Raw genomic sequence first — 25,479 nt, 5'->3', positions numbered from 1 at the left:
AAATAATAAGCCAAGGCTACACCACAAAGGTTTTGCGTTTAGGCTCTATTTCTAAATTCAATCAAGTTTTTGAAAAAATATAGGTTGGCTGATATTCATGGTTCTAATTAAAGCAAAACTCCTTTGGTCTCTTGATTTGATACATAAAAGTTACGGATGTTTTCATTGCACATTCTGCGGTCTTGGCATGATATAGTTTGTGAACCCCGAATAATTGCCGGTGTCTACCGCCATCTAGAGGCTTGTGGTTGTAATACTATGAAATTCGGCAAATCCATCGGCACCAACCAAGTTTTCCGGTCTGCCTGTCTCTCCATCCTGTTATTATGAGGGCATGTTTAAAGGTTGAGGGCGAGAGTGATGTTGCGTCAGTCCCTGCTGTCTGCTCGCCTCATTCTTGGATAAATAAAGGTTTATTACTTTGTTATAGGACTATTTTATTGATGAGGAGAAACCATTCTGTTCTGTTTCATATGGGGAAAAAGTCTCCAAAATATCCACTATAAGAGGGCTGTACATTGTTTATTTGAGTGTTTCATAAAAGGAAAGAAGGGAGGTTATAATTTGAGTATTATTGTAGTATAGTAGTATGCATACATAGTATGCACTACGTTTACATCTACAGAAGAGAATGTACTATTTGTGTAATCTATAATATTGTTCATTGTTCAATATTGATCTAATGTCCTAATAAATCAAATAAAGTGACGTGAAAGCACCCTGAACGACAAGGTACTTTTAGACAACACAGTTTACCCTGAAAATGTAATAATCCGTGGAAAAAGTAGAATATAATTTTGTTTCAGAGAAAAAACGTTCCCCTGTCAGTTTATACGATACCACAATGTGTTTACTAATTCGATACACGTCTCTTTTTACCACTAGTTGCCTCAATACACTAGATGGCGCCACTTCGACGCGATCTGCCATTCCATCATAAACTAGATCCCACATCATCGTATGTAGGCAACAATACGCTACTCCTCATGAATCATTAAAATAGGAATAACAATGCAAAGAATCTGGGATAAATTAAGACTTCAATTTCAGATGTGCTAATGCATATCCAATGACCAAGCAAAGCCATACTCTGCCAATCAGTGAAATAGCAGATTCTCCAATTCATTCATATTCTTCCAGAGAACCAACGTTCCCCTATTGTAGCCGTGTGAACTTTGAACCAAGCAGATGTAACGCATCAACCTGACTCCGACGATTCTGACGTCCTTTTTAATCATTCCGGCTCTCTGTACCGTCAAAAACGCATGAATGAAGTAAAACAATTAATCTATACACTGTCTGTGTAAAATAGCATCTAACCCTATTCTTATAATATCCATCTGCCGGATGCAACCCTGTGGTTTTCAAACTAGTTTTACTAATGTAGCCTGCCGCCCTAAAATACGTTTTTTATAGGGGTACACACACCTTCTTTTGTGAAAAATTTAATTTTAACCTGAAACCACAATAGCTACGTCCATCCACTAGATGGCGCCAGTTGACGGGATTTGCCTTCTCTGGTATGCGACTACTAGCCGACTAGATGGAAAAATGAATACGTGACATTCCATCATACGACTCTCCAGCAAGAGTTTCACCGTAAACGTGAGTATACAACACTTCTACTAAAATCTTTCAGCATGAACATCTCTACAAAACATCTGGGATACTAACTATCCCACATTGTTAGCTTTCGGTTGTGCTAATTCATATCCAATGAGACCACGCCCTGTCCAGACCAGAGTAGTATTGACCCGTCCTGTACAGCGCTAGCACCACTAGCATTTATGCTGGACGCCACACACTTTGCACCATTTCCACCCTGTTAGTTGTCTTTAGACAGTCTTAGCTGACAGGAATTTTCACGGGGAGGATGTAGTCAACTCTTTGAATGAAGTGCGGTGAGTTACTACAGCATGCTATTATAGGCGCGTAACCAGCGATACGGAGGGCTAAAGGCTAATGCTAACCCTGCTAGCCGTCACCTGCTGGCTGCTGTGTCGCTGCTAACTAACGGTGTGTTGATCGCTGTTACAGTGGACCATGATGGACAGTCCGAGGAACGTGATTATGAAGGACAAAGAGTCGGAGATGGACGCTTCTGGCATGTCGTCGTCGGCGACACAAGGAACCCGCGAGCCGAGCAGCGACGGTAACTCCGTGAAGCACCCCGGGCTGTCGTCGCTGTCACCCGGGAAGCTGAGACCAGGCAGCGGGGAGGACGACGGAGGAGAGTCCAAACTGTTCGCTAAAGGACTTGCAACGACGTCTCTACTTCAGATCGCTATAAGAAACGGTATTTATCAGAATCAGGTGGCCAATGCGTACGGTGGCATGGCTAAAAGTGTAAACATGCCCGCTGTCAAGTCGGGGGGGAATACCTACAGCAGCCTCGCATCGGGCAGCAGCAGTAGCAACGCAGCCTCCCCCCCGGTCAACCCTTTGCTGAACAGGAGACGGCGAAAGCACAAGCGTAACCTCTCCCTGGGCGCCCCGCCGACCGCCGGTCAGCCCGCGGCGGCTTCGGCGGAGACGGCGGCCACACCGACTCCTTCTAGCTCTCCGCTGAACACTCTCAGCCTTGACAGAAAGACCTTCCTACGGCAGAAGCAGTCCAAGCAGCTCCAGGTGTCAGACAAGGCATGGGTGAAAGCTGACCCACAGCGGGGTTGCGTCCACGTCCACGACTGGCTAACCCCCTCCTACCCGAGACCAGTGCTCTGCACGACAGACACCACGGCTAGAGAGATCTATACCCAACTGGAGGAAGGCAAAGCCGGGACGATAGTGCGGATGAAACGCAAAACAGGCGCACAGGTGGACTTGAACGGAAACTGCAACGACAGCAACCACGGACAGAGCGACGACAAGCAGAGTTCATGTGAAAGCTTAGACGTCAAAAAAACGCAGTATGTTTCAATCCCCAAGTCGGAGATTGAGCCCGAGTCCACCCTGGAAGTCACAGACCCGGCCCAGTGCTACCCAGACACCAAGTTCTCTTGCTGCCTGTTCTCTGACAGCATGCCCAGCGACCCCTCCTCCGAGGTGTACCTCAGCGACAGCCTCAGCCTGGGCATCGACGCGGAGCCCATCGCCATTGACGACCGCTACGGGCTGTACTCTGGTTCCGACGTGGAGACCAGCAGCACCTGCGAGGACTTCAGCTCCTGTGGGCCCCACGGAAGCGAGCCTTGCGACTCCCTGGGTGAGGCCCCTGGGGGTGTGGGCAGCGACGCCCTGGGACCCGGCCCTTATGCCGACAGCCCCACGGAGGGTCCCGACCCGTTCGAGAGCTCTTCGGACGACGTAGAGACCACCTCGGCCTCGTCCCCCACGCGCCTGGGCAGCTGCGTGGGGGGGGGCCGGGGCACCACCTCGAACCCAGCGGGTGCTGAAGACGGGCCGTCAGCGAGAACACTGGAGGACTACGCCGATGTTTCTTCTACCATCGGTGGAGGAGCGGAGAGCAGGCCCGACACCCCGGACTTCGGCACACTCTCCTCCAAATGCAGCTCCAGCTCCCAGGCCCGGCCGCTAGGCAGCAGCGCCACTCCCCAGCCGGACCTGGAGCTTCTGGTGCAGGGCGCCGTGTGGCCCGAGTCCGTCGGACAGCCCCCTGCCCCGGGCATGTACATGCAGGTGCACGGGGGTTCAGTCTGGAGGCTGGAGGACGAGGAGAGGCCCCTGAAGATACTCAATGAGTACCTCACCAACCTGGGCTTCGAGGACCCGGCGCGCGTCCAGGAGGAGGGCATGAACCATGAGATTGGCTGCCTAATACGCTTTTACTTTGGTGAGTAGAAATCTCTTTCTTACTTGCACAGTGTTCAGGGACACAGGATGTGTGTCCCTGAATCCTCCACTTGAGATGAATGAGAATGGTGTGATTGTCATTTTTCATAACCCCGTTGCGTTGACGGTAAGACAAGCTCCTCTGGGTTCAGATTAGTTCCAGGGAGGGCCAATAATAAGTACACATGAGGAGGATAATTATCATCCAGTCACCAGGTCCTAAGAACTCATGATGCACACACACACACACACACACACACACACACACACACACACACACACACACACACACACACACACACACACACACACACACACACACACACACACACACACACACACACACACACACCGCTCATACACACCGCTCATACACATTACCATTATGTACATACACACTTCTATGAAAACAGACGCTACCCCCAAGAGTCTGTCATCTATGGGTTTGTCACAGTATGCAGGAAACTAGGATTGAGAAACAGGCTTTATTATTCCTGTATTACCTACTGGCTGTTTCTAAAGCTTGGCCTTGGCCTGTCTCTGTTCTCTTTTTTGTTTTTGTTATTACCATGATTCACCGTTTCCCCTCAGATCCACCACACCTAGCCCAAATTAATCCTAGCCATATCAAACGTACAACCACGAAAAGGCAGATGTAACCATTTCATCCTTTCCACATTACTATTCTAAATGGAACACCCAAACGTGCTTATTTCCTTAAAACATATAATTTATTTATGCTTCATGGGAAATAACCACCAGATAAGTCTACACACACGCACAGAAACACACCCCTCTCTGCTCATTCATGGGAGCTCCCGTTGTGTTGGGTCAGTGGTTCTGTGATGAATGGTCCTGCTGGAACAATGTCAATGTTGTGGTCCCCGGGAGCCTCTCTCCGCCCTGCCTGTTCCCCAACACAGGTAGACCCATCTGGAGGTGGCAAGAGGCCGCACACTGCCCTTCCCACAGAGCAGCGCGTTGGAAAGCCCTAGGATGTTATTGTTGTTGTTGTTGTTATAGATGTGCTGTGTTTTCAAAGATGGTTAATGCTTGTTGTTATTGGTGCTGTTTTGGCCGTAGACAAACAGACTTAGGCCAGGGTAAGAGGATGTAGCCGCTGGGGTGTCCCTTGGGATTAAAACCCCTGGGAATTATCTTTGACAATTCTTTCACAACAACAAAGCCAGTGTGACAACGAGTTATAGATACCAATGCATGTTATTTATTTACTGATAGACAAAAAGCGTATAGCATACTAATAATATGCTATTTGCTTCTCCAAATACCTTTTCCGGGTTTTTAATAATTCTGCTTCGTGTAAAATGGAGCAAGAAATTCTAAGTATTGTGAAAACTTGACACTACTATTAATACTACTACGCAAGTGTATTGGCACATACAACGTGGTACCCACACCACTCCACCTACATGCAAGAAAAAACATTTTAACACCATGACCAGCTTGGTATGCCCTTCCCTACTGTAAACAGCCTATCTATCTATCAACAGTCAACACTCAGAAAACTAAATACATAGATCCAAGGGAAGATAGCAGCATTAGCATATTAATAGGATTCAAAATGATTACCACACAAGCCTTGCATGTTTATTCTGTGGCTAAGCAATTCTATACAATTTAATAAATAATTTATCATAATGACTGGATCAAACATCTATTTCAAGCAAGGCAGCTCCACCATTAACTCAACATTACCTCTAGGAGCAAGCGATAAATCACCCATTAATATTGTGTCATTATTTATATTGGGACAACCAGTAACTTTTTCTCTGAAATGACCAAAGCTTCAAACTGGCATGGATGTAGATGTTTAACCTGAGACTGAGTCAGCAGCATGCCCAATGTCTATGAGCGTGTATTGGCGCACACACACACACACACTGTCTCCCTCACACGTGCAAAGTGCTGACAGCGGAGGACCGGCGACCTCAGAGGAACTCAGGTTTCACCTCCTCTGTAATTCTGATGAACCAGAGACGAGAGGAGGAGGAGAAGCAGGAGCAGACTCTTCTCCACTGTTCTGCTCCTCTCTGCTCCTCAAGGTCACCAGCAGCTTGTTACCTTCCTCCGGTTCCTTAAACTACATCCCCTCAGCCGAGCGTGGGCGTGGGGCTAACATACCCTATTAGCCGTTGGTGTGCTGCTGCGTGTGCATGCCGCGGTCGCTCAGCAGCTGTAGCCGCGGCCAGGGCTGTGGTTTCAGAGCAGAGCCCAAAATGAAAAAGCGGAAATGGGGAATAGGCTGTGTTTTTATGTGGCACGCTACATGCACCAATACAATTCGAGAGTCAGCAGCTATCTTTGGGGAATCGCAGGTTGGGCGGGAGCATTCTGGAGGCGGGGTTACTTCCGATGCAATCTCTGGGTCATCCGGAGTTCTAACCAAACAAAAGACGGTCACTAACCTCCATGAAATTGTGTGTCTGTATGGGTCAATGTTGTGTGTAAAATGTGAAGCGCTTTTAATGGCTAGGTAAATGCAGGCCATCTTATTGTTTGCAGTCAATCTTGCTTATTGGCAAATAGCGTAGTGGGCGTCGCCTTGCGGCATGTCAAGGACAAGAGAGAGTGGCCGGAAGGGCTATTTTAAACAACCGGTAGGAAATGGTCATTGGGAGACAGGATGTCGAGTCATGGCAGCAGATCTGGAGGCCAGGGGTCGTGTATGTCATGTGTATAGTAGCGCTTACAGCTGTCTTGTGTCTGTTCTGAACCACCCAGGGAAATGGTGGCGGGGGGAGGCAGGATCCATATCACCCTCCGTTGTTTAGATTGAACCAGACGTAGCGGACCGTGGTAGGAGCGCGATGGCCCCGTGCGCCATTTCAGGAGCATTGTTGTGGGAAACACCTTTCACTACGTCTTGTATTGGCAATCTGTTGAGGTCTGTGCCTGTTTGGAAGAGGTTTTCTGCTGCTGGAAGTTATTTAGGGAGTGTCGGTGTCAGCCAGTTAAGAGGTCTGCTTAAGTTATTTTACGTATTTTCTATATATCATTTTTAGATAGTCATGATTGCTTTTCTTATGTTCACAGAGAGGTGACTGGTACTGTACCACCAAAAGATAATGCTTTTTAGATTAAATTCAAAGCAGCCTTATTGGCATGCAAAATGAACCTCCAAAAATCGACAGCGGTAAAAGAAAAACATAAAAAAAAGCCTACTGCCTACTAGTAAAATATAGTTAAATATAAAACACAAGAGACAAAAAGCACTAGCAAATGGTGAAATGAAGGACTCATGGCCCGGAGAAGGGAACAGAGTGGGAGAAGGATCTGAACAATCACGGTCCGGGGCACTGAGTGCTCAGAGTGTACCAAGAGCTGAGGACAAGTGAGGACAGCGGAGGAGAATATGCTAATGAGCACCCAACACTGTGAGGGCCCTTTGTGCGCCGCTGACACCACACGCACCCTCTTCACGAGGAGGAGGGCCTTCGCATCGCGAGGTGCCGGTAGCTCGGTTTCGCTCGCTAATGTGTGCGTCTGGCCTCCTGTCATACATGCTCTGGGAGGACGGAGGATGAACTCATTGATATGAAGAGTTAATTATCTTCACTGGTGAGCCCCGTGGCAGCCTCAGGCCCGGGATAGAGGAGGAGGAGGAGGAGGAGGAGGAGGAGGCAGCGAGCTGGCCGTCGGTCTCGTAAGGCGTTGCGTAACGACCAGCTAATCTGATCCGAGATCCTTTCAACTGGCTCAGAATGTTCCTCGTCCACTCCCGCCGTGGGAGTAGACGAGGAAAGTGGCGTGTTTATGCTTAGCCTGCTTAGACCTGCTGAGAGCAGCAGGAGAACAAAGGGACCCAGAGTTATTTCATTTGTTTGGATTTAAGCTTTTAGCCACCCAGCGTGGGCTGACGGCGCTCTGTTTCAAGGGCGACCTAAGTAATTAGCGACTATCCTACAGAACTTGTTGAAGTGATTCTCCTTTAGATTCACATCATTGAGGAGCAAGTAGTTAGTGCATCTTGCTACTTGGGTAATCTGCTTGCTGTATACCACCAAGTACACTATTCCCAGCACTATTACGTGCCAAGCACCCTCAATCACCAAGCCATCTACAAACCAAGCACCCCAATAGGGAGAGCAACATTACAAGTACCCTACCATGCACGTTTTGAAGGTAGGAGGAAACCTATACTGACAATTAGGATTGGGCGATATTGCCTGGTCCGTTTATTCTCTCTATATATTCTTATTGCCTGGTAACAATTTATTTACTTCTCCTTCCTGTAATACATCACTTAAAACACATAAGGATATACATACTGTATGACCAAAATCCGAGCATGATTCTAGTTTTAGTCCTATCCTGATACATATTTAATGATATCACCCAGTCCTAAAATGAACATTTTTCGGCCTCAGTAATGCCCCAGGCGTATTTGAAACTCGGACCTTGTGTGATGAATCTCTCCCTTTCTTTTGCTCTTTCTCTCTCTGTCTCTCGCTCTCTGACTCCCTGGTTACACTGTGTTTACAGCCAAGCCCGCCATGCTGCGCGTAGCCAGCGAGGGGTTAATAAAACAAATCACGCCCCGCTGACTACACACCCTCATTCACTCTCCCTGTGAGCCCTCTGGCTGTTAGGGCTCACTTATATAACCACTGCGCTGGGAGAGAAGAGGGAAGTGTGTGTTTGTGTGTTCATGTGTCTGTCCTTTTATTCCAAAAAGGTGGACATCCATTCTGAAGCGCCTATAAATAACTTCCTGTACGATGCAAAAAGACCATTGTTAAAATGAAGTCTCTGTTCCTGTCGGCCAACAATAAACGTCTTGATTTATTCCTGAGTTACACACACACTCTTCTCTCCCTTTCTCTCTCTATCTCTCCCTGTCCTCACTGTCTCCTCACCTCTCTCTATTTTTCTCCCTCTGTCTCTCTCCCCTCTCTCTCAATTCAATACACGTTAGCGTAGCTTTACTGATGGTACATAAACACTTACAATAACAAAGCAGTTAAACATCTCCCCCCTCTCCCCCCAGGTAAGCCACGGAGCGTGGGCGGTTGGGAGCGCGTGCAGCTCTCAGGGGTCTTCAACGTGAGGAAGGGGAAGCTGGCGCTGCCGGTGAACCGTTGGTCCAAGCGGCAGGTCATCCTGAGTGGCACCTGCCTCATCGTCTCCTCCGTCAAGCATGCACACACTGGCAAGATGCACATCCTGCCTCTGATTGGTGGAAAGGTGCGTGTGATAGTCAGCATTTCTGGGACAGAGCGGGAACCACAACAGGGGAAGAGATGGGGCCACCCACTATGGAAGGGTGACTTTTCATTACTCTGATGAGAAAAAGAGTTTCCATAGATTTATTTTATCTTATTTTATAGTTTTCCTTTTATCGTTTCTTTCATTGGAAATAGTTGAACCGAAAATGTTTACACATTATTAATGATGTATATATTTATACTAGCATATAAATCGTGTATGCATGACAATCATTATTAGAACAAGGAATATGATGTGGAGAGCATGCATATGCTAGTGTCCTAGCATAAGAATGACGAAAAGTTTTCATTCGAAACATTCAAGTTCCTAATGAACTTGCATGAATAAGGCTTTGAAAACAAGTAGAGGGCTGGCATAATCCGAGGATTTTTTTTTTTCTTCTTACATCTGACATCCAAAATTAAACCGTAGAAGGCGACAATGTTTTTCTCCCAGACAAACGTACCATCTGTCTTCCTTTGCTGTCTGCAAATAGAAACCCGCCTTCGGTACTATAGGTTACCGTGTGTGTGTGTGTGTGTGTGTGTGTGTGTGTGTGTGTGTGTGTGTGTGTGTGTGTGTGTGTGTGTGTGTGTGTGTGTGTGTGTGTGATGATGTTTGAGGAGAGGTCTGACAGGCTCTCCTTTGGTTTGCCATCAGAAGAATTGCTTCATTTGAGGATAGGCTTGACAGGTGAATGTTTTGTGTGTGTGTCTTGTGATCCGATAAAAAGCTGCTTTTGACAGATTTAATGGGTTGATGTTCTTGTATCTGATGAGAAAGGTGTCTTCAAACATCGTTTTCCTTTCAATTCTTCACTGGCTGGCTGTTTTTGACAAGGAGTGGGTGGTGGAGGGAGAACGGGGGGGGGGGGGATTTTATGCTTGTTATATCGTTGCTGTTCACTGTATAATTAAAGTTATTCTCAAACTGAAAGGAAAAGATTCATTTTTGTAGAAAAGTATACTTGTTTGAGGAGAGGTTTGACTAGCTGATGTTTTGTTTTCGATCAGAAAGGTATCTTCATTTGGGTTGTGTGTGTTTGTGTGTGTGTGTGTGTGTGTGTGTGTGTGCGTGCCCGCTCCAGGTGGAGGAGGTGCGGAGACACAGCCACTGCCTGGCGTTCAGCTCCGCCGGTCCCCAGAACCAGACCTACTACGTCAGTTACGACTCGTACACAGAACACCTCCGCTGGCACCGCAGCGCAGCCAAGGTACACATAAAAGACTTGTCCTTCCAATGATATATATGGCTGTGGATGATGTGTCAAACGCACGCACTAAATATGCAAAGCGCTTTGAAAGATATTGAGAGGCGCTGCATAAAAGTGCGATTTATTATTCTCACATGGCATATATTACTATTTGCTCTGCATAATAAAGTCCTGCAATGTGTGTGTGTGTGTGTGTGTGTGTGTGTGTGTGTGTGTGTGTGTGTGTGTGTGTGTGTGTGTGTGTGTGTGTGTGTGTGTGTGTGTGTGTGTGTGTGTGTGTGTGTGTGTGTGTGTGTGTGTGTGTGTTCTTGTGTGTGTGTCCGTGTGTGTGTGTGTCCTTGTGTTTGTGTGTGTGCATCAGATTGCATCCCAGAGGGTGAGTTCAGTGGACCTGTCGTGCTGCAGCCTAGAGGAACTGCCCCCCGCTCTCTTCTACAGCCAGGACCTCACCCACCTCAACCTCAAGCACAACTTCATGTCCCCTCACAGGGGCCTGGGGGCCCTCACCAGGTTAGTACTCTGCCCAGAGCCCCGGGTACCTCCTGAACCCTGGACCCTAGATCTACCCCTCACACACAGCTCGCTCTCTTTCTCTCTCTCGCTCACACGCTCCTGTTTACACTCTCAAACCTACACTTGCAACACACCCACACACACAAATGCATACATTCTTCCCAGACCCTAGTCCTTGGTACTTGGGTTGACCTCTACCACACAGGCACAAACATTCTCTCTCTCTCACACAAACACACGCCCACCCAGTGTTTACACAACAAGACATGTGTGTGCAGGGCCCCCAGCTTGATTTGTTAGTATGTTTCTCTGTAGCCCCTCCTCCTCCTGTTTCTAATTGGACAGTCATGGTGTTGGGGTCAGATGGCAATGTTGTTTTGCAGTACTAGCCCACATTACCTCACGGCTCTTTGGTAGCATCAGGAATTCATCCAAGCTAACACTAGAGACCCTATACCCCCCCCCCCCCCCCCCCCCCCCTCTCTCTCTCTAGTGTCAGGGGTCTCTTAGGACCAGGTAGGGGTTGGTCACAGTGAATACATTCAAGATAACACTAGATACACTATTCTCTCTCTCTCTCTCTCTCTCGCTTGTGTGTGTGTGTGTGTGTGTGTGTGTGTGTGTGTGTGTGTGTAAGGCGGTCTCTAAGGACCAGGTAGGGGTTAGTGAATTCCTCCCAGATAACACTAGAGACACTAATCAGCCCTCTCTCTATGGTAGAACACCCTACAGTTTGTTCTGGCTTTGGGGATACATGCTGCACCACAGGGTGAGAGAGATGCCACCTGTTAGCTTGTTTTTCAGCGGCTTGTCTGTTTGTAGCATGCTGCCTACGCTAAACGGTTGTCTTTTCTCCCTGGGATTTATCTCCCATATGGGGTTCCCGAGCACCAAGAATCCTATTATAAAGGGATGTGCCAGCCCAGAAGTTTTTTGTAACGGCAGTAAGTAGGAGGGATTAGAACTCGGCGGGAGTACTGACTGTTGGCAGCACAGTGCTTTACAGCACTCCTCTTTTAGTCCTGTCGAGGAGCTCAGAATGTTGCATTTGAGTCAGAACAGTTGCATTTGAGTCAGGTTGGGGAGTACTGCTAGAAGACAGAGACAGGTTATTAAGGAGCAGGCATGGGTACAACTCCTCCTCTGCTACTATTGGGCTGTAGTTCAGCCACTAGCCCTGCCTTTAGTCCCACTGGCGGCTGCCTGTAGCCCCTTTGCTATTCCATGTATCTCTTAGCTGTTGTCTCAGGCCCTTAGCTGTTGTCTGTATTCCCTTAGCTGTTCTCTGTAGCTCCTTTGGTGGTTCTCTGCAGCCCCTTGCGGTTTTGCCGTAGTCCCTTAGCTGCTGTCTGTAGCCCCCTTAGCGCTTGTCTGTAGCCCCCTTAGCGCTTGTCTGTAGCCCCTTAGCTCTTGTCTGTGGCCCCCTTAGCTCTTGTCTGTAGCCCCTTAGCTCTTGTCTGTAGCCCCTTAGCTTTTGTCTGTAGCCCCCTTAGCTCTTGTCTGTAGCCCCTTAGCCTTTGTCTGTAGCCCCCTTAGCGCTTGTCTGTAGCCCCTTAGCTCTTGTCTGTAGCCCCTTAGCTCTTGTCAGTAGCCCCTTAGCTCTTGTCAGTCACCCTTAGCTCCTGTCAGTAGCCCCTTAGCTCCTGTCAGTAGCCCCTAGCTCCTGTCAGTAGCCCATAGCTCTTGTCAGTAGACCCTTAGCTCCTGTCAGTATCCCCTTAGCTCCTGTCAGTAGCCCCTTAGCTCCTGTCAGTAGCCCCTTAGCTCTTGTCAGAAGCCCCTTAGCTCTTGTCAGTAGCCCCTTAGCTCCTGTCAGTAGCCGCTTAGCTCCTGTTAGTAGCCCATAGCTGTTGTCAGTAGCCCCTTAGATCCTGTCAGTAGCCCATAGCTGTTGTCAGTAGCCCCTTAGCTCCTGTCAGTAGCCCATAGCTGTTGTCTGAAGAGCCCCATAGCTGTGCCCGTTGCCCGATGGCAGTTGTCAGTAGCCCTCTGGTAGCTCCTTCCTATATCCTCTGTTTATTGCCCTCTTGGGTCCCTGGCAGCAGCCCAGAGCCTGGGGGGCTCTGTGCTGGGTGGGCGTGGGTGGTGGTGGGCTGCCCTGCTCCTGATGGGAGTGGAGATCCGCTCCCATTGTTTCTATATAAACAGTCGCTTCCCAGAGCTCCGTTTCCAGGAATGTGTGTTGTTTTTCCGGCGGCGCGCTACCGCGGCCCAGCGTCAGGACGGAGAGGTGGGGCCGGAACGACCGGTCACCCCTTGGTCCTCCATCAAACACACTACAATGAGTTAAACACACAGACGCACACACACAAAGGCATGCAGGCAGTGGCACATACACACACAAACATGCATAGGCAAACACTTGCATAGTCATGCGTGGAATGCATGCTTCTACTACTTCAAACTCTTCAACTTTTTGTAAACATGGTTCGTAAAGCAATATGCTTGTGTTATTTCCTAAACTCGCAAAGGCGTTCTCCACTGCTTATCAGATTGGCATGACGCAAATGTTTAGATAGTACATCTCTTGACAACCCTGACCTCTCCTGTCAGTTTCTACCTTTCCTTGGTCTCGCTCTTCTCTTTCTTTATTTTTGTCTGTCTTAACCATCATTTCATATTTCTTCCCTTCATATTGTATTGTGTTTCATCTCAAAATAACTGCCTCGATTCAAGTATGTCTCCAACTGTATTTTCTTCTGCGCTGTCTGTCATATATCTTTCGGAAACCTGAGTTTAACATCAGATTATCCAGTCATAAATCCTTTCTCTCGCTCCCTTTTTTACATCTCCCGCATGCCTCTTCCTTTAATTCTTTATTTCCCTTCTCTCTCTCTCCCGCTATATATCTGTCTTTCCTCTCACGTCCATTGCCATATTCCTCTTCTGTTATCGTTGCCCTTCTCTTTCTCTCTGTCATCATGTTCATCTATATCTCCCTCTTGCTTTCTCTCTCTTACTCTTATTAAATTCTACTCCCCTTTACTCCATCTCTTTGCCAATGTATATCTCTCTGTATCCCACCATTGCCTACTTCCTTCCTTCCTTCCTTCTCTCTATCTCTCTTCCTCCCCCTTCTATCTGTCTCTTCCTTTCGCTTCTCTCTATCTTTCTACCACTGTATCTCCCCCTCTCACCTCCCTGCTCTCCCTTCTCCTCACCTCTCTCTCTCTCCAGGTTCTGTAAGCTGCGTAGCTTGACTCTGTCTAACAACAGGCTGTGTGAGTTCCCCGTGGCGCTGTGCGACATGTCCTCGCTGACGGAGATCAACCTATCGGGGAACTTCCTGACTTCCCTGCCGCCGGCCGCCGGGACCATGCACAAGTGAGTCGACCGTACGGCGGCCTCATCCCCCGTCATCACCCCCATCCTAAACACCAGCCCTGACATATACCCCACCCACACTCATCCCTACCCTTCACCTTTGCCTCACCTTCCCCATCACCCCAACCCTCAGCTTTGCCTCAACTTCACCTCAACCTCCCACCCACTTGCACCTTCACCCTTCAAAGTCACCCACGTCGTGACGGCCCCCCACCTCATCCTCTATCACCACCACCACCCCCCCACACATAAACCCTGTTCCCTCGCCATTCCTCTATCTGCCACACTCACTTTCACCCCCACCCTCACCGCCCCCCTCAACTTCTCATGTCACAGTCACTTTGCACTGGATCTGAGTGTTCACAACACAAGATGATCGGGTGGGAGCAACCTTGCAACCTGACAAACTCAGTTCAGTGTATCAGAGTTTGATACCGTGCAGTACTTATGTGCTCATGTGCTGGCATCAGCGACGTTTGTAACCCTCGTGAGTCACTGGGTTGGGTTGGATGGGGCTGGTGGGGTATGGGGGGGGGGACGGGGGGGGGGGACGGGGGGGGGACGCGTTCAGGCCAATCCTCTCTAATCCGGTTTGCTCGTAAAGGCGGATCGGACATCTCCAGGGTTCTCTACTTACGCATCCCCAATGACATTATCACCCACAGCAGAAGTAGTAGTGATCCTCTCTGCTATGAGACCCTAATCTCAATGCCACTGTCGCATCCAGAAGAACACTAAACTGCCCCTATTTTACCACCAGGCGACATGTTGATTAGCGATCAATTGCTTACAAGCCATGTCAAATTAGACCATTGGTGACATCACACATGAGTGTAAATCGGAAATAGTTACTAATACAGGGCCGGGCTGTGCGTTAGCTCAGCAGAATCATCATAAAGCCTCTGCGCGTACCGACAACTGACAGAGCAGATTTCCATTCACAGAGGGGAGCGTTGCATCTTTAGGCGTATTAACACTCTGTTTGTCTCCTGGCTGTCGCTAAAAAGCTTCTCGGTAATAAAATCATAGAGTGAGTAAATTGTGAAGATAAACAGCAGGTAGAAGGTGTGTTTGCGGTGTCTCTCTTGCGTTTCAATCACTGCCGATAAATGATCTGTGTTGGGGAGGAGTTGGCAGTCCACCAGTGGGCTGCACTGACACTGCAGTCGTTTTTCTTCCTCATAGTCATAGTGCAAAGTCATAGCTGGCGTGCCCTTGTCGGGAAGGGGATAAAGTGTTCTGACGTGATATCTGCATCCAACGGATAAATAAACACTTGCAAAGCAGTGTATCTGTGTTATTATAAAATGATAAGGAATTCAATTCAAATTAAAAGTTACTTTTATTAGAGCTATAGTAAGTATTACTTTAGTATATCTACTATCTATAACAGTGTGAGCAAAAGTGTTTTTCTATCAGGACAATATTGTTATTCTTATTGGCACTATGAAGATGGTTCTAATGTTTCATTAAAGTAATTAACCATGTATGAGATGGATCTGGTTGTACACACTCCAGAGGATGGAGGAAATCAACTAATTGTGACATAATTGAGTGTTCAAAAGAAATGCAACCCTAAACACCCAAAATGTACTCGAGATAAATCAGACCCCTAACTCTAACTGAACGTGTCCGCCAGCCTGCAGACTCTGCTCTTGGACGGGAACTGCCTGAGCTCCCTGCCTGTGGAGCTGGGCTCCCTGGAGGGTCTGGTCTACCTGGGCCTCTCCTTCAACCGCTTCCACTGCATCCCCCCGGTGCTGGAGAAGTTCAAGGGGCTGGAGCGGCTGTGCCTGGCCGGGAACAAGCTCTCCCTGCTGGACTTGTCTGCTCTGCAGTGGCTGCCCGCGCGACACGTCGACCTCAGGTACCACTTTGATTTAGCTCCTTCCATGGTTTACTTCCGCCATTAGCACGTTGCGGCGTAGCACCTCGGCACTGAAGTGAGTTTGATGTTTGATGTTTAGAGCCGTTTGACCTCGGGTCCGGCGGGAGTTTCATGTTTGATGTCTAGAGCTATTTGAACTTGTGTCTGCTCTGAGGTTTGGTGACGCTTACCCCTGAATAAACATGAAACATCTTAAACTCTGCTGAAATGCTCAGGGGTATGTCTGGTTTACTTGAATATGAAATATTGAACAGGAGCCTTGTTATTCACACCTATTATTGAAGCATTATGATCTACTATTCTCATGATGATTAATAGATAAGCATAATGCTATGATTAATAGCGAGTCATAATGAGAATAGTGCTGCTGCTCCTACCGCACTACTATTACTCATACTATTTCTATTACGACTCTGTTACGAAGACTTTTATGTTTGCTATAGCTTTCTGCTAAATAACTTTGCCTTTATTTTCTATTTTAATACTAAAATGCCTTTTTTAACTTTCTATTTTTGCATGTTTTTCTTTTACTTACCTATTATTTTATTTTATTGTATGACACTGTTTATATGTGAAGCACTTTGAGTCTGCCTTGTGTATGAAAAGTGCTATATAAATAAAGTTGCCTTGCCTATTACAACTGTAATTACTGGGGTTTATCAATGTTTCTCACCATATGTTGCGAGCTATGTGATAACATCCACTACATGTATTCCTCCAGGTATAACTAAAGCTGTGTCTCTTGTGTTGGGCGGGGGTCCAGGTTGAACCGGCTGCAGAGCGTGGTGGTGGGGGAGGCGGGGGCGCTGGCCCACGTCACCCAGCTGGACGTGAGGGACGCCGGGCTGGAGGAGCTCGACCTCCGGCCCCTCTCCAGCCTGGAGCTCCTGCGCTGCGACCGCAACAGCCTGGCCCGGCTCAGGGTCAGCGGCCACGCCCTCAAGGCCCTGCACGCAGCCAACAATGGTACGTGGGCTGGGTACCTCAGCGGTCGGGGACGATTGGAAACTGGAGAGTTGCCGGTTGGATCCTTTGGTGTTTTTGGGCAAAATAAATCACTGATATACTTTATGAATAGAGTCCATTAGAACTTGCACATGAATAGTTGAAGAGCAGTACAATTATATTATGCATTTCATATTGGATCATTGAATCATTTCCGCTTGTCATGATGGGACAAATCCCTTAAGCCCAATTCAGACCAAAGATTTGCCTCGCAACGACTTGCATTGAGACTGTTTTGGAACGTCGCAGGGGAAAAGTTGCAGCAGTGTGAACTGGTCGTTGCAGCGCGGCTGATGCCGTTGCAAGGAGTCGCCAGAGATTGAACATGTCAAAATCGCCAGGTCCAGTTTAAGAACACAACAACGTAGCTATTACTCTTCAGCCAATCAGGACACAGCACAGAACAACTTGTACGTCTCGGCCTTACTCCGTCCCAGTCCCGTACTGTCCACAGTAGGCTAAACGTTAGCTATAACCGTTGATATGGTTACATGCGGCCATTCCAACATGCCCCCGTGTGATGCTGATGCTGTAGCGGCTCTCAGCTGTGCCAGAGCGTTCACAGTTGCTAGGGAAACCACCTGACGTCGCCGCCCGGTGCAGCAGTGTGGACTGCCCCGCTTTTAGAACGTCGCAGCCCGACTCGGAGTTGCGAGTTGCAAGTCGTTGCGAGGCGAACCTTTGGTCTGAACTGGGTTTTAGCATTACCTGATCTGTATCTCTTTCAAACCAGAATAACAAAAAACAAACCTTGAGTTCTCCCATCAAAGCGAGTACTTGACATTCTCTCAACATGTCATTGAGTTACAAATCTTCCATCCTGAAGAAACCCTCGCTCAGCACTTTAGCGAGCACAGCCCGCTGTGGATGAGTCACCCGTTTTATCTTTCTGTTGGCGCGTGCCATCTGGACCTATAAACCAGGGCTTTACACAGCCTAGCGCTATGCCTGGTGTGATCCGCATATGTCCCCCTAACTCCTGTATTCTGCTGGGCAGAGCTGAAGCAGCTGGAGGTGGAGCCCGTGCCAGAGAGCCTGACCGCTCTGGATCTCTCCCGGTATGACAACGCCCAGCTATTTATAATGACGACCTATTTACTGCAGACGCCCGCTTCTCCTTGCGCTACAAACTGCTGCCCTAACTCTTTGTGTCTGTGTGTTTGTTTGGGGACTGTGTGTTTGGGTTTGATCTTGTGTGTGTGTGTGTGTGTGTGTGTGTGTGTGTGTGTGTGTGTGTGTGTGTGTGTGTGTGTGTGTGTGTGTGTGTGTGTGTGTGTGTGTGTGTGTGTGTGTGTGTGTGTGTGTGTGTGTGTGTGTGTGTGTCTGGTGATCCATTCGGATATGTGCGTGTGTCTTCTAGGAACAAGCTGGACAGTATTCCTGGATGGGTGATTGGTTGCAGCAGACTGGAGGTGTTGGATATCAATCACAACTATGTCACCGAGCTGCCCTTACAGTAAGCTACATACATACACAAACAGACCCCAAAACAAACACACGGACCCCCAAACACATACACATATGTCCTATATACAACATAAGAGGCAGATTCATAAATTAATTTCTTAAGTACTTGAAAAACCCAAGTGAGAACCTTGTGTGAATATGTACACCGTCTAGAGGGCATTTGTCCCAGCCAAGGGGTCATGGGTTCGATCCCCAACCTCGCAATCTACCTGTACAAGAACAACCTGTACTATCTACCTGTACAAGAACAACCTGTACAACCTGCCCGGCCCCCACAGACAACTTTCACATTTTGTACTGTCTAAAGGGCTTGTACATCAGAATGCATGGATGTCTTGTTGGCAATACTCTGGGATTAAATATTGCTACAAATCTCAAAATACCAAATAAAAGTAAACATACCATATTCCAGGCTTATTACATTTTTTCTTTTGCCGAACTGTCAAATATTTAATCGTTTTTTTACGATTTAATTACCAGACAATGTCAAAAACACCATAACTACAAACATAACATTTAACCTTCCAATCCTTGTATGCTTTTAAAATGGTTGCTGCGATTTTACGTTGCATGTACAAGCCCTATTCCTAAGTAGTTTCAGCGGTCACACGCTGATTCTCTCTTTAAACGAAAGACACACAACACGCATGTGTGATTAACGCCAGTGCGGGCGTTAATGTCCTAAGTGCTCGCTCCAAGTGTGCACGCCTGTCTCGCTTTCACTAATAAGCCTCAGCGGTGGGGGCCTGACACTTGATCCGCTCTGCTGCAGAGCTCGCCCTGAGGTGGCGTTGGTCTGGATGTGTTAATAGTACCACGGTGATATCTCTCTCATGGCATCGCCAGGTGTGCTTAGAGACGAGCCCTTAAAGGTTATTCCTCCCCACCCAAACTCAACCCAATGCATTTTGTTAATCTGCATCACCGTGTTCCCCAAGGTTCCTGTGCAGCAGCAGCCTGAGGAAGCTCCTGATTGGCTGGAACCGCCTGAGCTCGCTCGCCGATAGGCTGGAGCGATGCCAGCTGGAGGTGCTGGACGTGCAACACAACCAGCTCACAGGGCTCCCCCACAACCTGTTCATCAAAGCACTGAGGTGGACACACTTTCACCAGTCCCTTTCTTTCTCTTTTTGTTTGTTCCTCATTGCTTTCGTTCTTTCTTTCTTCCTCTTCTTTCTCTTTCATTCTCTCTTTCTCTACTTTCTTTTGTTGAATCATTCTTTCTTTCTTTGCCAAATTCTTTGTTCCTTTCTTTTCCCTTCGTCCTCAATAAACACTTGTATTCCTGGCATTCTCTTTAACCTGGGTTGTCTTTCATAACAGCCTGCGGTACCTGAACGCATCAGCCAATAAGCTGGAGAGCGTCCCCCCGGCGACCCAATCAGAGGAGAGCCTAAGCACACTCCAGGAGCTCTACCTGACCAATAACAGCCTGACAGACAAGTGTGTGCCTTTGTTAGCGGGACACACCCACCTCAGGGTGCTCCATCTCGCTTTCAACCTGCTGCAAACCTTCGCTGCCAGGTAAAACGCTGAACCTCGACCTGATCCCTTCCGTTTCCCTCTGGGGATACATAAAGTACTCAATCTATCTGTCTATGTATTGATCCATCTTCAACATGAGCGAATAGATGTTAAGCTACATAAGGAAAGAAATGAATTGGGAGTTTTCAAAATACGCTATTTGTACTCCTTGACAAAGTTTATAATTAGAGGTGAGAATCTGTCATTGTCTCGTTTGTATCGATTCACGATTTTTTGTACAGCAAAATGTTGTTCTTCATTTTGGTGGAAGGAATTACGGCCAACATGGGAAAACTCTATTCTATTTTGTCTCACTTTTCCATGCTGGGGTACATTTTCAGCTTATGTGATGAATAATACTTAATGAACATGAACACACTTAATTAATACCTATTGTGTCCCATTTCCTATCATTACCATCATAATTAGTTCCTCCGTGTCTCCCAGCCCTAGTATCACGGATTTAATTACATTTAATGTGATAACCTAACCATGCAACCCTCTTCTCCCGCCCACCCCACTCCTTCATCCCCTTCTCTCTCCACCTCCTCGTGCTCCCGTTCCTCCTCCTTTCCACCCTCCTCCTCTCCCCTTCCTCCACCACATCCTCCCTGCCCTTCCTCCTGCAGTAAGCTGGCAGGCCTGGAGCAGCTGGAGGAGCTGGAGCTGAGTGGGAACCGCCTGCGCGCCGTCCCCACCACCATCCTGAGCTGCAGGCGTCTCCACACGCTGGCCGCTCACTCCAACTGCATCACCGTCTTCCCCGAGGTCCTCCAGCTCCCCGAGATCAAGGTACCACAGGCCTCCTACACGCACAGGGACGTCAACACCCGTCACCCAGCCACACCCAAACAACGCACACTCTGTCTCTTTCTCTTCCCTTCTGTCTCTTATCGTCCTAGCTACATGAGCTGCAATAAGCTCACAGATGTCTTTTGTCCCTCTGTCCCTCTCCCCCGGCAGTGTGTGGATGTGAGCTGTAATGAGATAACGGAGGTCTCCCTACCGGAGAGTCTGCCTGCTAAGCTGCAGGAGCTGGACCTGACGGGGAACCCCAGGCTCACCCTGGACCACAAGAGCCTGGAGCTGCTCAAGTAGGCACACACACACACACACACACACACACACACACACACACACACACACACACACACACACACACACACACACACACACACACACACACACACACACACACACACACACACACACACACACGCACACGCGCGCAATAAACTCAAACTATTGTGCACATAACGTGTAATAAAATACAATAAATAACAACTCCCGCTGCTATTCCTTCTCCCTCTCCCCCCTCCCTCTCCCCCCTCCCTCTCTCCCCTCAGTAATATCAGGTGCTTCAGGGTGGACCCCAGCCCGTCTGCCCCAGGGGCCAGCGAGGGGCCCGGGGTCCCTGCTGTCTGGAGCCACGGCTACACAGAGGCCTCGGGAGTCAAGAACAAGTCAGTGAAACGTCTTTATGTTACATTAGTCGTTTTTAGTAATTTACTCTCTTATACTAAGAATGGGTGTAGGCGATCTTTCTATGAAGTGAACTGTTCCAATTCTGTCTGTTTTGAACTTGCGGTGCTCGCTTTTTTGTAGTATAAACATAAAGTTGAGCTTAAGGTGACATATTATACATCACAAGTAGGTGAGACACTGTTTGTTTGCAGACTGTTTGTTTGCAGATTGTCTGTTTATTTGTGTGCTAACATGGTGTGCGTGTGTGTGTGTTTTGATTGACAGGCTGTGTGTAGCGGCCCTCGCGCTGGACAGTTTCTGCGGGAGCCGCGAGGCGCTGTACGGTGTGTTCGACGGCGAGAGGAACGTTGAAGTGCCTTACCTGCTGCAGTGCACCATGGGAGATGTGCTGGCCGAGGAACTCCACAAGAGCCAAAGACGAGAGAACTACATGACCAACACCTTTCTCACCATGCAGAGGTACACGCCTGCTGCAGTGGTACCCCTCATTCACACCGATTGCAGTGTAGAAGCCATACGTGATGCCGCGTTATGTGCGTGTGTATTTCCTGTATGTAACCGCGTGTTGTTGTGCACTGTGTGTGATGTGTACGTCGCTCTGTTATTGTGTGTGTGTGTGTGATGTGTATGTCAACGTGTGTTGTGTGTACGTTGCTCTGTGTTATTGTGTGTCTGTGTGTGTCTCTCTACATGTGTGTGACATGTCATGTCCCCCCCCCGTCCCCGTCCCCCCCCCACGCGCAGGAAACTGGGAACAGCGGGCCAGCGTCTTGGCGGCTCTGCGGCGCTGTGTCACATCCGCCACGAGGCCCCGCCCCTCTCGGAGCGCGGCTCCGGGGGCTGCCTCACCCTGACGGCGGCCAACGTGGGGAAGTGCTGCGCCGTGCTGTGTCGCGCCGGGCGTGCCCTCCCGCTGTCCGTCACGCACAGCGTCCGCGAGGAGGAGGAGCTACGCCGCGTGCGCACGCACAACGCCATCGTCACCGAGGTACAGGACACCGGTCGGGGCTGTAAACTCTTATTGATCTTATTGAATGATCGGGTTAGGGTAGAGTCTGGGTTGAATAGTAAAATAAGGAATCGATGCTTAAAGCGTATAATTCGAATATAGTGGTATGGAGTAAAATATTATATTATGACCGCAAAGATTGGTTGTTCATCTGATTAGTCGAGCCACAGAAAATTCAATAAATCTATTGATATTCGATAAATAATTTATAAATCTTTAATCTATTTAAGGTAATTTATGAAGTAATTTAAAAAGAAATGTTGTCTAACATTTGCTGAATATCATCATGCACCTACATGAGGTGAGCGCTCGCTCTCGCGGAGGTCTGTAGTGTGAATCCTCCTTGTGCCCCCCCCCCCCCCCCCCCGCCCGCAGGACAACAAGGTGAACGGCGTGACCGACTCCACCCGCATCATGGGCTACTCCTTCCTGTGCCCCGCCGTGACGCCGCGGCCCCACGTCTCCACGGTGACGCTCACGCCGCACGACGAGTTCTTCCTGCTGGGCAGCCGCGGCCTGTGGGACACGCTGTCGCCCAGCGAGGCCGTGGAGGCGGTGCGCAGCGTGCCCGACTCCCTCGCCGCCGCCAAGAAGCTGGTGACGCTGGCGCAGAGCTACGGCTGCCCGCTGAGCGCCAGCGCCGTGGTGGTCCAGCTCAGCATCACCGACGACTGCTGCGGCTTCTGCGAGCCCCCACCGCCCCCGCCGGGCAGCCCCGGTCTGGGCACGCACGGCGCGCTCCACCACCACCACCACCACCACCCCCAGCAGCAGCACCACCCCCACCACCACCACCCGTACCCGCCCGGCGAGGGGTCCCTGGCCCTCCTGCCGCCGGCCCCGGCGCCCTCGTCCGGCACGGTGAGCGAGCTGAGCAGCGAGTTCAGCACCTCGGAGATGAGCAGCGAGGTGGGCTCCACCGCCTCCTCGGAGGACCCTCCCCCGGGCACGCCCCACACCCCGCTGGCGGGGGGAGGTGGAGGAGGAGGAGGCGGCGTGTCTTCGGGGCGGAGCCGTGGGGTGCGTGGCGGCGGCGGCGGCGCAGACTTCCAGAGGCAGTACTCCGGGGCGCTGTCGGACAACGGGTTGGACAGCGAGGACGAGGAGCCCATCGCCGGCGTGTTCTCCAACGGCAGCCGCGTGGAGGTGGAGGCGGACGTGCACCGCCTGCACAGCTGGGAGCACGCCGCCGCCGCGCGGTCCGCCGCGCTCACACCCGCCGCCGCGCACCCCCAGAGCCCCGCCCCGGGGCTGTCCTCCGCCCCGGGGCTGTCCTCCGCCCCGGGGCTGTCCTCCGCCCCGGGGCTGTCCTCCGCCCCGGCTTCCCCGTCACCCTCTCCCTCTCTGGCGCCGCCGCCGCTGCCGCCTCAACCCGAGTCGACCCCTGTCCCCACTCCCCCTCCTCCCCCTCCCCCCTTCTGCCCCGGGGCCGAGGGGGCATTGTCGGGCACACTGGGTCGCAGGCCACGCCCCAACGGCTCGGTGGCGTGCCAGGGGCGGAGCCAAGATCTGATAGAGGTGGCGGCGGACGCTCCCGCCAAGAAGGGCGGGTATTTCAACGCCCCGGCCCAACCGGACCCCGATGACCAGCTCATCATCCCCCCAGAGCTGGAGGAGGAGGTCCGGCAGATTATCCAGCAACAACAACAACAACAGCAGCAGCAGCAGCAGCAGCAGCAACAGCAGCAGCAACAACAGCAACAACAGCAGCAGCAGCAGCAACAGCAGCAGCAGCAACAACAACAACTTCAGCTGCAGCAGCAGAATCACCCACAACAAGCACACAGCTTCCAGAAGCCCGCTGACTACTTTGTCACGCCACTCTGACTGGCCAGACCCTCTTCCCCAGGAAGCCTCTACTGTTGGATCGGACGGAACACACCCCCTCTCCAGAAGCCCCTGCCATCCCAAAAACTGGCCCCACCCTTTAACTGAAGCCTATCCTCCTCCATCGGACTGACTATGCCCACTACCCCAGGAGTCCCATCCCCTCCCTCTTCACAGGACACACCCCTTTCCCTAGAAGCCCCTCCCCCCTTGCCAGCAGAGTGCTGTGGCCACGCCTCCCATGTGCCTCCCGTTAGGGGTTAAGCTAGTGCTAACTCTCCAGCGTCAGGAAACACCATGCAATTTTATATCCCCTTTTCCTGCATTAATACTCACTTATTATAAGGTTAACTTAATGTCATTATTATTTTGTTTTTTTTTATCATATCGGATGAATGAAGCACTAGTTTGAAAGCTTTTTACCAGTTTCTTCTATTTGAGGCTAAAGGGTTAAATGGTACGGTTGGACGTGGACCACACTGTTGTTCCCAAGCGCTGGGCGGACATTTTGTTAAGTTGCGGAGGACAGCCTTTTGAGGTGGTCAAGAGTTAGTAAAAAGAGATCAAAAGATACTTAGACTAACTCCTAGGAGTTGATATACTCACGAGTGACCTAGTCACTGAAGTGTTAACTAATATTCTCTGAGAGAAAAGCTGATTATTTTAGGTGAAGTATCAAAGGCGGTTTGGGGAGATGTTACTAAGCATTAACTGCTGAATGAATGTTTTAGTTTTGTTTTTGGAGCAGTGTTACGCAGACTTTGTGAAACATGGAGACAGAAAAAAACCCGCACAAGAAGAGAGCTACTTTTGCTAGATAATAAATCTATGTTTTCAAATAAACTATACGTTTTTTTTTTTATCTGTGTTTGAAGTGTTTCGCACCATACACTAAGGAGGCACTCATGCTCATCCAGCAAGTAAACCATGATGTCACTTTTTCCTCACATTCATCATTTCAGAAGAACTTGCGGTGTCAGTGGTGGTGATGTCATCTTAAGTTCGGTGACTGGCATACCTTGAACGTGGAACACAGGCGCCCCCTGTAGGCTAAAGTAGGCGTGACCTTACTCGCGGAAGGTGGAGTTTGTTTGTTTAGCCTATCACGATTATATACTCAAGAGTTCAAGTGTATTTGTATAGACCATTATCAGATTAAATACTGAAAGATGAAGTTTATTTGTAAGGCCTGTTATCAAGAGTCAA

The 25,479-nt window shown here is 49.4% G+C and overlaps 1 protein-coding gene across 2 annotated transcripts; it reads left to right on the top strand.

The window, feature by feature from the left end:
- The first annotated feature begins 1,445 nt into the window (after positions 1–1,445).
- Positions 1,446–25,135, top strand: LOC132469611 (PH domain leucine-rich repeat protein phosphatase 1-like). 2 transcript variants are annotated; one of them, XM_060067598.1, is made up of 18 exons: positions 1,446–1,605; positions 2,038–3,793; positions 8,801–8,997; positions 10,106–10,231; positions 10,593–10,741; positions 13,922–14,068; positions 15,708–15,935; positions 16,720–16,922; positions 17,959–18,019; positions 18,322–18,417; positions 19,367–19,522; positions 19,752–19,952; positions 20,582–20,744; positions 20,916–21,046; positions 21,299–21,415; positions 21,702–21,896; positions 22,182–22,425; positions 22,822–25,135. In XM_060067598.1, exons 2-18 carry the CDS (start codon positions 2,044–2,046, stop codon positions 24,271–24,273), a joined length of 5,616 nt encoding a protein of 1,871 aa, XP_059923581.1. In that variant the 5' UTR covers positions 1,446–1,605; positions 2,038–2,043; the 3' UTR covers positions 24,274–25,135. The 2 variants fall into 2 exon arrangements, with proteins under 2 accessions (XP_059923581.1, XP_059923580.1); XM_060067597.1 differs by lacking the exon at positions 1,446–1,605 and adding an exon at positions 1,725–1,901.
- The last annotated feature ends 344 nt before the right edge of the window (positions 25,136–25,479 follow it).

This window comes from Gadus macrocephalus, chromosome 12, assembly GCF_031168955.1.
Source record: "Gadus macrocephalus chromosome 12, ASM3116895v1".
NCBI lineage: Eukaryota > Metazoa > Chordata > Actinopteri > Gadiformes > Gadidae > Gadus > Gadus macrocephalus.
This window is presented reverse-complemented; position numbering and strand designations above follow the sequence as displayed.

Coding starts and splice junctions, on each gene's coding strand:
- LOC132469611 (XM_060067598.1), top strand. CDS start 2,044: ATGATGGACAGTCCGAGGAACGTGATTATGAAGGACAAAGAGTCGGAG. Junction 10,232..10,592: donor GGCACCGCAGCGCAGCCAAG/GTACACATAAAA, acceptor TGTGTGCATCAG/ATTGCATCCCAGAGGGTGAG. Junction 18,020..18,321: donor ACCGCTCTGGATCTCTCCCG/GTATGACAACGC, acceptor TGTGTCTTCTAG/GAACAAGCTGGACAGTATTC.